Raw genomic sequence first — 12,856 nt, forward strand, 5'->3', positions numbered from 1 at the left:
GGGTCCTGGCAGGGATAAAACCCAGCCTGGGGACACTGGGAGGGTCCTGGCAGGGATAAAACCCAGCCTGGGGACATCAGGAGGGACCTGGCAGGGGCAAAACCCAGCCTGGGAACAGAGCTCACACACGGGGACATTGGGGAGGGACCTGGCAGGGGTAAAACCCAACCAGGGGACACTGGGAGGGTTCTGGCAGGGGTAAAACCCAGCTTGGGGACATCAGAAGGGTCCTGGCAGGGATAAAACCCAGCCTGGGGACATCAGGAGGGTCCTGGCAGGGGTAAAACCCAGCCTAGGGACACTGGGAGGGACCTGCCAGGTTAAAAAATCCAGCTTGGGGACATGGGGGAGGGATCTGCCAGAAACCCATCCCAGGGAGGGACGGTGCTGACACACAGGGACATCGGGGAGGGACCTGCCAGGATATAAAACCCAGCCTGGGGACACCTGCGGCCAGGGCTGGGACACGCTGCTCACCTGGCTGCTGGCCTGGGGACGAAAAGCCAAAGGGAGGCAGCCTCTGTAGAGTTTGCTGCTGCTTTTAGGGAGAATTTCTCTTTGCCTTCGGATTTACCTGCACAGGGGATGCACAGGGTGAGCAGTGCAGGGAGAAGCAGGGATGTGGGAAGGTTTTGTGGGAATGAGAGGAATATCAAGGGCTGAAGCAGGGATTTGGGAATGTTGAGTGAAGAGAACTATCAAGGACTGAACCAGGGATTTGGGAATTCTCAGTGCAGAGAAGTGAACTATCAAGGGTTGAACCAGGGATTTGGGAATTCTCAGTGCAGACAAGAGAACTATCAAGGGCTGAAGCAGGGATTTGGGAATGTTCAGTGAACTATCAAGGACTGAACCAGGGATTTGGGAATGTTCAATGAACTATCAAGGACTGAAGCAGGGATTTGGGAATTCTCAGTGCAGACAAGAGAACTATCAAGGACTGAAGCAGGGATTTGGGAATTCTCAGTGCAGACAAGAGAACTATCAAGGGCTGAACCAGGGGTTCTTGCACCTCTCTGCTCCACAGGAATATTTTCAGCCCAGGCAGAGAGGGAACTGCAGCTGCCTAATGCAGAGTTAGTGTGACAGGTGACAACCTGTCCCAGTGCTGGGGACTGCTGGAGGAGGCACATCCAGCCCCCCAGCCGGGGGGGGACCTGCTGGGGTAAAACCCAGCCTGGGGACACCGGGAGGGACCTGGCAGGATAAAAAAATCCAGCACAGGGACATGGGGAAGAATCTGGCAGGGTAATAAACCCAGCCTGGGGACACTGGGGAGTGACCTGGCAGGGGTAAAACCCAGCCTGGGGACACCAGGAGGGACCTGCTGGGGTAAAACCCAGCCTGGGGACATCGGGGAGAGCCCTGGCAGGGGTAAAAGCCAGCCTAGGGACATCGAGAAGAACCTGGCAGGGTAATAAACCCAGCCTGGGGACACCAGGAGGGATAAAACCCAGCCCTGGGGCAGAGGAGCTGGAGCTCAGGAGAAACAGGGAAGGGACAGCAGGACATCAGAGAGGAGCCTTGGAGCTCTGTGCTCCTGCAGAGCCTCCCAGGGGGATGGAGCCGGGCTGGGGCTGGAACGGCTCCCAGCAGAGCCCACCTGGGCACGGCCAGGGGCTGCTGAGCCTGGCAGGGCACCCCAACCTGACGGTGCTGCACACCCGGGACGAGGAGCTGGCCAAGGCTGAGGTGGGGGTGCTGGGCACCATCCTGGCCGTGGCCACCGTGGGCAACCTGGGCGTGCTGCTGGCCATGTACCGGCTGAGGAGGAAGATGAGCCGCATGCACCTCTTCATCCTCCACCTGGGGCTGAGCGACCTGGGCGTGGCGCTGTTCCAGGTGCTGCCGCAGCTCCTCTGGAAGGTCACCTACCGCTTCCTGGGGCCCGACCCCCTCTGCAGGGCCGTCAAGTACCTGCAGGTGCTCAGCATGTTCGCCTCCACCTACATGCTGATGGTGATGACCCTGGACCGCTACCTGGCCGTGTGCCACCCCCTGCAGTCGCTGCAGCAGCCCAGCCGCCAGGCTTACACCATGATCGGGCTCACCTGGCTGCTCAGCTGCCTGCTCAGCCTGCCCCAGGTGTTCATCTTCTCCCTGCGGGAGGTGCGCCCCGGCTCGGGGGTGCTGGATTGCTGGGCGGATTTTGGGTACCCGTGGGGAGCGCGCGCCTACGTCACCTGGACCACGCTGTGCATCTTCGTGCTGCCCGTGGGCGTCCTCAGCGTCTGCTACAGCCTCATCTGCCACGAGATCTGCAAGAACCTCAAGGGCAAGACCCAGAGCGGGGCCCTTGGCACGGGGGGAGCCGCGGTGGGTGCCCCTGGTGGTGCCAGCCCTGCAGGGAAGGTTGGGCAGCCCTCGAGGGTGAGTATAGAATATTAATCCTGATGTTTCCAGGTGTGGGGTGCCTGGCTTTGTCTGGCCCTCGCTGCTGGGCCAAAGGCAGCAGCTGTGGGGTTTTACCTCAGAGATACCTTTGGCCGGCTGGGTGCTGCAGCTGGGCACCCAGAACAAATCCAGGCAAAGTAGGAACTCAGTTTACCTCTGGTGGAAAAGGTTCAGGGGATGGTGAAGAGAAAAGAGCGGGTTCTATCGTAGAGTCTTAATCCAGAGTTTTATTTCAGCATAGTAGACCTCTGAACATGGTAACAGCTCCCAATAGAACCCTGGGCGCATGGTCTCGTGTCCTTTAAAGCCCTGGGGACAGGGGGAGCAGGAGGGACAGGTGAGGGCCAACCAGGTGTGAGGAGGGGAAGGCTCAAGGGATACAGACACCTGGACAGGCCAATGAGCCCAGACCTGAGGGCATCTTTTGAGCTTCTGCCAACCACACCACGCCCTTGCTGGAATGTCAAGATTGATGGGCAGCTCTTAGCAGGAAGGCAAAGTGGCAGGGGGAAGGTTGGCACACCTGAGAGGCTGGGATAGGTGAGACAAGAAATCACACTGCAACAGGTGAGCAGCGTGCGCACCATCTCCCGCGCCAAGATCCGCACGGTGAAGATGACCTTCGTCATCGTGGCCGCCTACGTCACCTGCTGGGCGCCCTTCTTCAGCGTGCAGATGTGGTCAGTGTGGGACCAGGATGCTCCTGATGATGGTGAGTGCCGAGGGGAGTGGGGCACGGAGCCCTGGGAGTGCCGGGAATGCAGCTGGGTTTGGAACAAGAAGAGACGGATGGCGTGTTGGCATTTAAAAATAAATGGGGAGGCTACGGGTTTTTACATGGTACAAATCGTGGGGATTTTAGGGATTTTTGCATGATGAAAAGCGTGGGGATTTTACAGATTAAAAAAAAAATCTATATATATAAATTATAGAAATTATAAAAATCATGGGGAAGGCTACAGGTTTTTACATTACAAAAATCATGGGGAAGGCTATAGATTTTTACATGATAAAAATCATGGGGATTTTACAGATTTAAAAAAAATATAAAAATATAAAAATATAAAAATTATAAAAATCATGTGGAAGGCTACAGGTTTTTACATTATAAAAATCATGGGGACTTTACAGATTTTTTTTTTAGAAATGCAAAAATATAAAAATAAAATATAAAAATATAAAAATATAAAAATTATGGGGAAGGCTACAGGTTTTTACATGATAAAAATCATGGGGATTTTACAGATTTAAAAAAATATATAAAAATATAAAAATTATAAAAATCATGGGGAAGGCTACAGGTTTTTACATTATAAAAATCATGGGGAAGGCTAGAGGTTTTTACATTATAAAAATCATGGGCATTTTACAGATTTTTACATGATAAAGAGCATGGGGATTTTACAGATTTTTTTTAAAAAAATACAAAAATATAAAAATAAAATATATAAATCTAAAAATTATAAAAATCATGGGGAAGGCTAGAGGTTTTTACATGATAAAAATTATGGGGAAGGCTACCAATTTCTACATGATAAAAATCATGGGGATTTTACAGATTTTTTTTAAATGCAAAAATACAAAAAATAAAATATAAAAATATAAAAATTATAAAAATCATGGGGAAGGCTACAGATTTTTACATGATAAAAATCATGGGGATTTTACAGATTAAAAAAAAAAATATATATAAAAATTATAAAAATCATGGGGAAGGCTACAGGTTTCCTTCTCTGCAATGCATAAAATTTCCTCCTTCCTAAAATTCCTTATAAATGTATCAAATACAACACAGATTTCCTGCCCTGTAAATGTATAAAATACAATTTTCAGAGTCAAATAACTCTTTCCACCAGAAAAAAACCCTGAGAAGTGATGATTTCTGGCCATCATCCACAGGGATGTGCAAAGACATCTTTGCCATGTGTGTCTTTCCTCTCCTCTTGGAATTTTCAGAGGTTTCAGAAGTGGATTTCTGAGTTCATATGTTGAATTTTTTCCCCTGTAAATCTTCAGTAGTTTTCCTAAATACTGAAGCAGCACTACTACCAGAAAAAGGGACTTCACCCAAGATTGAAAATCCTCTGGGGGATGCTTTGGGCAGCAGAGAGGCTGAAGGAAAGCCCAGAAGCTGCTGGGCCTCAGCTCTCAGAGGATGTGCTCCAGCACATTGGCTCTGCAGAACCTGGAGGGCTCTGGCTCTGCAGAACCTGGAGGGCTCTGGCTCTGCAGAACCTGGAGAGTTCTGGCTCTGCAGAACCTGGAGAGTTCTGGTTCTGTAGAACCTGGAGAGTTCTGGTTCTGTATAACCTGGAGGGCTCTGGCTCTGCAGAACCTGGAGAGTTCTGGCTCTGCAGAACCTGGAGAGTTCTGGCTCTGCAGAACCTGGAGGGCTCTGGCTCTGCAGAACCTGGAGAATTCTGGTTCTGTAGAACCTGGAGAGTTCTGGCTCTGCAGAACCTGGAGAGTTCTGGCTCTGCAGAACCTGGAGGGCTCTGGCTCTGCAGAACTGGGATGATTCTGGCTCTGCAGAACCTGGAGAGTTCTGGCACTGCAGAACCTGGAGGGTTCTGGCTCTGCAGAACCTGGAGGATTCTGGCACTGCAGAACCTGGAGGGCTCTGGCTCTGCAGAACTGGGATGATTCTGGCTCTGCAGAACCTGGAGGATTTTGGCTCTGCAGAACTGGGATGATTCTGGCTCTGCAGAACCTGGAGGATTTTGGCTCTGCAGAACCTGGAGGGTTCTGGCTCTGCCAGCTTTCCATCTCCCAGCAATGCCAGTGGGACAGGAATGTGAGCCCCCAGCTCCTGCCCACTGCCCTCCCCGACCTTGCCCAGCCCCTGGGGATGTTTCATCTCTCTCTCTTGCCTCGCCAGAGTCCACCAACGTGGCTTTCAGCATCACCATGCTGCTGGCCAGCCTCAGCAGCTGCTGCAACCCCTGGATCTACCTGTTCTTCAGCGGGCACCTCCTGCAGGACTGCCGGGGCTGCTGGGGCCGCCCCCGGGCCGGGCTGCGCAGACCCAACTCCACCGGGAGCCTGTGCAGCAGGAAAACCACGATCCTGAGCCACAGCCACCAGGCTGGGGTCCCCCTGCACGGGGACAGCGCCAGGGAGCTGGACCCGCCCTGCGACGAGGCTGTGACAGAGTCGGGCACGCTCTAGGCTGCGGCGGTGGCAGCTGCGACACCGCCAGGTGTGTGACAGTGCCAGGTGTGTGACAGTGCCAGGTGTGTGACACTGCCAGGTGTGTGACACTGCCAGGTGTGTGACAGTGCCAGGTGTGTGACACTGCCAGGTGTGTGACACTGCCAGGTGTGTGACAGTGCCAGGTGTGTGGCAGTGCCAAGTGTGACACTGCCAGGTGTGAGACTGCCAGGTGTGTGACACTGCCAGGTGTGTGACACTGCCAGGTGTGTGACAGCGCCAGGTGTGTGACAGAGCCGTGTGTGACAGCACCAGGTGTGCGACACTGCCACCGCTCGCTCTCGCTGCAGAGCGCGGCTTTCCCCACCTGGTGGCACCGCGTTTTGCAGAAATCGCAATGTTTCACCCAGAAAAGCGTCGCGTCCGCCTTGTCCTCGCTGCTGTGTGCGCTGGAGGATGGACAGAGCCCCTCCGGCTGCTGCCTGACCGCAGCATCCACCCCCAGCCGCGTTTAGGGAAACTTCTGGATGCTCTCCTGCGGGGAGGGACCCTGGAACCTCCGGGGAGGGACCCTGGAACCTCTGGGAAGGGATCCTGGAACCTCTGGGAAAGGATCCTGCACCCTTTGAGATCAGGGGATCCTGCAACCTCCGGGAAAGGATGCAGCATCAAGGGGGATCAAGGGATCCTGCATCCTTTGGGATCAGGGGATGCTGCATTCTTCAGAAACAGGGGATCCTGCATCCTTTGGGATCAGGGATCCTGCAGCCTCCAGGGAGGGACCCTGCAACCTCTGGGGAGGGATCCTGCATCCTTCAGAAACAGGGGAGCCTGCACCTTTCAGGATCAAGGGATCCTGCACCTTTCGGGATCAGGGGATCCTGCACCTTTTGGGATCAGGGGATCCTGCACCCTTCGGGATCAGGGGATCCTGCACCTTTCAGGACCAGGGGATGCTGTATCCACAGAATCCTCCTGGAGGGGCGGGAGTTTTGCGTTCCCAGCAGAGCAGCCGGGGCACGGCAGGCGGCAACGCGGCTCCATCTGCTCCAGAGCCGCCGCCGCCGCTTCCTCCTCTGGCATCCGAGCAGACAGCGGGGACAGAGCTGTCCCCCCGCGGGGCTGCCGAGCTCCTCTGGCCTGGAAGTGCCCCCCTGCCGCCTCCCCCGGGCCAGGGACGGGGCTGCGGGGTCCCTGGTGCTGGGCACAGCTGTCCTGCCCCACGCTGTGCCCCAAATGCGGCACTGGCACCCCCGAGGAGCTGCTGGGAGCGGCCCTGGCCCTGCTCCAGCTCAGCCGGGCACATCCTGACTCCCCCCGTGCCCTCTCCCATCAGCTCTGCTCCCAGCCCCATCCTGTGCTCAACATCTGCTGCATCCCAGGGAGCTGCTCTCACCCTGCTGCCGCTGCTGCTGCTGCTGCTTTTGGCTGATTTTGCAGGATCAGGGGCCCAAACCTATCCTGGGCTCGGGGAGCAGGAGCTCAGTTCCCCTGCAGTCCCAGCCTGGCCCCTGCCCTGCTCCCAGGAGCTGTTTTGTGCAGGAATAAATCATGGATGAGGCAGGAAAGAGCATCCATTAGCTCAAAAGCTGCTGTGGGTGATGTACAGGTGTCCCAGTGAAGGTTCCCAATTCCCTGCGAGCCACAGGCATTATTCCTTCCACTATCACAGGCTAAAGCTGTAAAAATAAAACATTAAGAGGAAAATATTTTGAAATCTTCAATATTTTCACTTTTTAATCACCAGGCATCTGAATCAGATTTCTCAGAAGCTTCCTCTCACTGGTTTTGGCCTCACCTTCAATCCCATAATCACACCTCTCCTGGGTTTTCCAACGTTACCCAGGAATTGTTGGGGTTTTTGGAACATTTTCCTTCATGTGCCCTTCAAGCTGGGCCAGATCTGCACCACAAGGTCATGAAAGCAGGAGTGCCTGGCTCCCCCTGCCACTGATCAATCCCAAATCAATTGTCTCACAACCCTTCATTAAATCACAGCATTACTGAGCCCATTTAAAACACACTTGGGGCAGCTCCAGCCCTGAGGAAGGGGAGGCAGCAGCTCCATCCCCCTCACACAGCTCCCACTGGGGCACCATTCCCATTCCCAGGCACTTTGGAAGTTTATTTCTGGAAAATTCAGTAGTAACAAAATGCAGAGTGAGGAGCAGGAGGCCCAGGTGGGGAGAGACCAACCCCAGCACCTGGAGCAGGGACAAAGCAGGGAAAGCAAAAGCTGGGAGACAGGGAGAGGGAAAATCCAGTGGGAAAATTGTATTTGAAAGGATTTTATGAGGCTGATGAGCAAAACAACAACACTGAGAGGAGCTGCCAGCCAGCTCAGTGCAGGTTTGAGGATCAATGCATCTCCCTCCCATTTTGAGAGGTGAGGGGGGGGGATGTTTCTTTTTGCTTTCATGCAATGAGGGGAAAAAGGGCCGTGACACAGGAGTGGAGAGCTGATTCCAGCCTGGCTGGGAGGAGCCTTCCCCTGCCCCACCCTGCAGCCCTCGGGAACAGTGGAGCCTTTAAGGAAAAGCCAAGGAAGCTGTGCCTGCGGGCGGGGGTGGTACGAGCGCTGCAGCCCGTGCCAGGCAGCGCCCCAGGGGAAGGGGACAGTGCCAGGGGAAGGGGACAGTGCCACTGTGCAGCTGCTGGGGGCTCTGGGCACCTCTGGGCAGCAGCACCCTGGTGTGACAGCTTCACCCTGGTGTGACAGCTCCACCCTGGTGTGACAGCCTCACATCAGTGTCACAGCTCCACAGCAGTGTCACAGCTTCACCTCGGTGTACTCCACAGCCTTGGATGCCCTGGGGCTAGAGAAGGGCCAGAAATGTGTTTTCCTCTTCTTTGGGTCCACGTTGACATAATCCATGCCAGACTTGACGTTCTCGTAGTCCAGGGCAGAGCCAGGCTCGGGGCCTTTCCCTGGGAACACCAGGGATGTGTAATTGATGTTTGCCTCTGAGCCACGGCCCTGCAGGAGCAAAAGGAAGCCCAGGTCAGGCCCCAGCAGCCACCCAGGAGCCTTTGATCTCAAGCCCAGGCATCAGTTGAGGGAATCATGGAATGGGTTGGGTTGGAAGGGATTTTATGCCCATCCCATTCCCCCTGCCATGGCAGGGACACTCTCCACTGTCCCAGTTTGCTCCAAGCCCCATCCAGCCTGGCCTTGGGCACTGCCAGGGATGCAGGGGCAGCCACAGCTGCTCTGTGCCAGGGCCTGCCCACCCTCAGAGAGAAGATTTTGCTTCCTAATTTTCCTGAAGTGCCCAGGGATGCTTCCCTCTGAATGGAGGACACTGGAACGCTGCATGTGACAGGGGACAACAACCACCCCAACCCTTATCTATGGAATTTCAATGTGGTTTGATGGATTTGCCCCTCCTGATGCTGCTCCAGAGCTGGACACAGCACCAGGTGGGCTGGGGATGATTTTCCCGTGGTACCTGAGGGCAGGAAGGGTTGTCGTTGTCTGAGTCCTCTGAGGTGTCTGAAGATGTGTCACTGCTCCCTTAAAAACACAAAACATTTACCACCCCAGCACTCCCCACAGGGTTAAAGGGAAAAAAGGATCAAGGGAGAAAAAGCAAACATGCTCAGAAGTGAAAATTCTGATCCACAAAGCCTCAGTTTGATCCCTCCCAGCCTCACTTCCCTGGGAGAAAAGGGCAGGGAGAGCCCAGCTGGGAGGAGGAGGCAGCTCCTGCTTGGCCCTTCTCCCACCCCAGCGTGTCCACAGCTCATAAGGAAGAGACATCACACAAAAGCCACCCACAAATTCCCATCCCTGTGCCAGGACAATGCCCCATTGCTGCAGAGCCCCTTACCTGCATAGGCTGGGGCTGGTTTTTGTGGCCCAGGCTGTTTTTGTGGCCCAGGTTGTTGCTGTGCTGTGTCCCCTCCAGGTGCTGAGGCTGCAGCTGGGCTGGGCTGAGGGCTGGGGTGCTCCCCAGGGCTGCTGCTCACCTGCATCCTGCAGGAATGCTGGGCTGTGAGCAAGAGGAGAGTGAGCCCTGGTCCCTGCTGTGCCCAGCACACCCCACCCTGCTCCAGCACCCCCAGCTCAAACCAGCCCACCCCAAAATAATGATTGCTGTGCCCTGGAGCAGGCTCCTATCCATCAGTTCAATTCCTGAGATGATCCAGGGCCCTGCTCTCCCACCAGGAGAGGCTCCAGTGACAAATCACAGTGTCAGGACCTCTTCTTGCAAGTTTGGGAATGATTTTGACCCAAAGCAGAGCTGGGCTCTGTGCAAATGTGAGCAGTAGTTGGTGTGAAAGAATTCCCTGCTAGAAATTACAGCTTCATCTGAACTAATAGTCTGTGAGCTGATTCTTGGTATTTCCCCAGCACTTTACTAAAAAAGCAATAAAAGAAAATGGTTTTGAAGCAACACAAGGTTGTACAACCCTCACTGATGTGTACAGCCATGTCACCCATGTCATCTCAGCTCACAGCCAGCCCAGCCCGGCCCTGCCCTGCCCCTTTCCCATCCCACACCCACCCAAACCAGGAAATCACCAGGGAAAGCCATTTTTTAATTACCAATTTTCCTGCTGAGCATGGTGTAAAAGGCCAGCAAGAGGAGAGGGTAGAGTATCGAGGTGAGAACTGAGGCCACAGCAGGAATCCAGCTGAACAAGAGAAAACCATTCAGTCTCACTGAAATCACCAATTTTTTTCAACCCTGCCATGGCTTCAAGGCACATTTTAGACTCAGGTTTGTTGGTAGCTTTTGGTTTTGCTTTTTGGTTTTGGGGTGACGTGGCCCAAAATGAGGGCCTTGGTTTTCAAGAATGATTTGAGTTTCTTGCCCCTCGTTTTTGGGGCCTGTCCCCAGAAGGGTTTTCAAAAGTTCCCATGGGGGGAATGTGGTGCTGGAGGGGAGAGAGACATGAACAGATATGATGGAATTACAGAATTGTGGAATGATGGAATGGGTTGGGACCTTTGAAGGGCACCCCCTGCCATGAGCAGGGACAGTTTCAGCCAGACCAGGTTGCTCAGAGCCCCGTCCAGCCTGGCCTGGAGTGGTCCCAGGGGGGCTGTGAAGGGCTCTGTGCCCCAGGGTGCTGCACTCACCATGCACAAAGGCTCATCCTCCTGCTGGGGTGTCTCCAGGGCCTGGGGGGACACAGACAGGCAGCAGGACCTGGTGGCAACCAAAGAAATGGTCCCACTGAGCCCCACACTGCTCCACACGAGCTGGAGATCAGGCTCAGCACTTGAAAGCAGCGGTTGGATGTTGCAGATGTGAAATAAAGGGGTTTTTATTTTATCCCAGCCCTCCCCCTGTGAGAATCCCTGTGGTTCACACCCTCACAGAGCCACAGGCTGTCCCTTATCACTGAATTAATGGCTTTATACACGCTCATATCTGAGACTTGTCTGGACTTTCTGGGCTCCACCGCAATAGAATTGAAATTTGTTCTCCTTCTTCTTGCTTTAATCCTCTCTCATGGTTCATTTTTTAAAATTTTTCTCTTTTTAATCCACCAAAAAAAAAAAAAAAAAAAGGAAGAAAACTACAAGATGAAGGAAAAAAAAAATCCATGGAAAAAGTAACCAAAGGAAGGTCGTGGGTTGGTGTGAGACTCTTGCATCAGTCAAGGTCCAGACAGAAATATCAGAGGCCCTCCAACACCTCAGTGTCTGAAACACCTCGGATTTACTACTGTGAGAGCTTCAATCCTGCTGAGGTTAAGAGGGTTTAAGGCAGAAAATCAGAAAACACCAATGCCTGGGCTGGGCCCCTTGGCTTGGGACTTCTGGCCATAACACTCAAGGGATTTATAATAAAAGATAGGGGTGTTCATTTTGTAAAAATAGCAGTGGGCTGCTCCTCTTGTGAGCTTTCACTTGCAAAAAAGCACTTTAAATCCTCTCTCAGTGTTATACACTTGCTATTTATAAATGGCTGATAGGGAGAGATCTTCAGCTGAGGCTTTGATACAGTGATTAAAGCAGCCATGATAATTTGATTGATAGGCTGATGGATAAATTGATAGAGCAAAGGCATTATCCATCCTGTGGAGCAGATTCTATCATTTCCTCTATGACACATTTCTGAGCCTAATTCATCAAAAGCTTTCCTGATAACCCCCAATCTGCTGCAAAATTCCACTCATGCAAACAGTTTGATGACTGCCAAGCTGAAAGTTCATTTTTTTGCAGATATTTTCCCCCTCCCTTACTGAATAAATCTGTCCCCAAATATCCTTCTCAAAGGGCTGCCACTGTTGAAAGGCTCATTTCCTACTGTGGGGCAGGAGACGCTGCTGCAGCAGCAGATAAGGATCTGAAAAATGAGCTGTTCAAAAGGAAATTGCAAAATAAGCCCCAAATCCAACTATCAGCAGCTTCTGTGCCGAGGTGGGTACAGCGAGATGGAGGCACCGATATCAGGTGGGTATCAAAAAATCTGATTTGAGACAGCAACCAGTGAGAGCCTGGCACCAAATGTGCTTTTTTGGGGGGCCTCAGGGGACTTCTGTGAGCCTGCAGCCTCCAGGACTTCAACCCTTTCTCAAGAAAATGCTGAAATCAAGGCTTGGAGGGAGCTGCTCCTCGGCCGGGCAGCGAGGGTCAACCTGAGGCACCTGCACTCGGCTAAACGTGAGTCAAAGCTCTAGAATGCCCCAAATTATTTTAATCCCACTTGAGCCAGGCCCAGCTGGTTCACTGGAGCTCAGGATGGCACCAAAATGTGCCCAGGGGGATTCCCAGCCCAGCTCTGCTCCCGCTGTTGCACCCTCTGCTTCTTGCGCCATCGCACCCGGAGCGCGGCGCCCAACGCGGCCTTACCTGGGCTCAGAGCTTTCCAACCTTCCCTTCCCCACAGCCTGGGGCAGCTGGGGCCCTGCAGGCAGCAGGATTTGGGGCCGTTTCAGCAGGATTTGAGGCTGTTTCAGCAGGATTTGGGGCTGTTTCAGCAGGATTTGGGGCCGTTTCAGCAGGATTTGGGTGCAGAGCGGGGTCTGGCAGCGTGGCGGTGCCGGATGCGGTCACGCTCTGCCCCCAGAAGCAGAGCCCACACGAGTTCCATGACACCTCCCCTCTGCCCAGCAGCCTCATTTAAATAGTTTGGGGTGTTCCTCTGCTGTTCTGCAGCTGTTTTGCTGCTGCACCCCTCCATCAATTCTCTGTCTTCCAGCAGCTTTGTCCCGAAATTCAGCTGAGCTTCCCTGGAGCCAAGCGGTGCTGGGGGAGCTGTGCCCAGCTCAACTCAGCTGCCACCCAAAACGAGCTCTGGGTGCTTCCAAGCAAACATTTTGCACAGGGATGAAGCATTTTCCACCACCTGGCTCC

The 12,856-nt window shown here is 53.6% G+C and overlaps 2 protein-coding genes across 2 annotated transcripts; one reads left to right on the forward strand and one right to left on the reverse strand.

Moving 5' to 3' along the window:
- Window positions 1-1,560: 1,560 nt before the first annotated feature.
- On the forward strand, window positions 1,561-5,562 carry AVPR1B (arginine vasopressin receptor 1B). The gene is made up of 3 exons (XM_071450043.1): window positions 1,561-2,370; window positions 2,962-3,106; window positions 5,273-5,562. Exons 1-3 carry the CDS (start codon window positions 1,561-1,563, stop codon window positions 5,560-5,562), a joined length of 1,245 nt encoding a protein of 414 aa, XP_071306144.1.
- A 1,972-nt stretch (window positions 5,563-7,534) lies between these two features.
- On the reverse strand, window positions 7,535-12,578 carry RHEX (regulator of hemoglobinization and erythroid cell expansion). Its single transcript, XM_071450099.1, has 6 exons — window positions 12,353-12,578; window positions 10,631-10,700; window positions 10,094-10,182; window positions 9,375-9,536; window positions 8,994-9,058; window positions 7,535-8,521 (listed from the first exon to the last, which is right to left on the reverse strand). The coding sequence occupies exons 2-6, from the start codon at window positions 10,645-10,647 to the stop codon at window positions 8,315-8,317; spliced, it is 540 nt and encodes a 179-aa protein (XP_071306200.1). The 5' UTR covers window positions 10,648-10,700; window positions 12,353-12,578; the 3' UTR covers window positions 7,535-8,314.
- Between the last annotated feature and the right edge of the window lie 278 nt (window positions 12,579-12,856).

Source organism: Agelaius tricolor, unplaced genomic scaffold (assembly GCF_023055355.1).
Source record: "Agelaius tricolor isolate 1412-34295 unplaced genomic scaffold, bAgeTri1.0.p SCAF_30, whole genome shotgun sequence".
NCBI lineage: Eukaryota > Metazoa > Chordata > Aves > Passeriformes > Icteridae > Agelaius > Agelaius tricolor.

Coding starts and splice junctions, on each gene's coding strand:
- AVPR1B (XM_071450043.1), top strand. CDS start 1,561: ATGGAGCCGGGCTGGGGCTGGAACGGCTCCCAGCAGAGCCCACCTGGG. Junction 2,371..2,961: donor AGGTTGGGCAGCCCTCGAGG/GTGAGTATAGAA, acceptor ACACTGCAACAG/GTGAGCAGCGTGCGCACCAT. Junction 3,107..5,272: donor CCAGGATGCTCCTGATGATG/GTGAGTGCCGAG, acceptor TTGCCTCGCCAG/AGTCCACCAACGTGGCTTTC.
- RHEX (XM_071450099.1), bottom strand. Junction 9,537..10,093: donor CATGCTCAGCAGGAAAATTG/GTAATTAAAAAA, acceptor TCTTGCTCACAG/CCCAGCATTCCTGCAGGATG. Junction 9,059..9,374: donor ACCAGCCCCAGCCTATGCAG/GTAAGGGGCTCT, acceptor TGTGTTTTTAAG/GGAGCAGTGACACATCTTCA.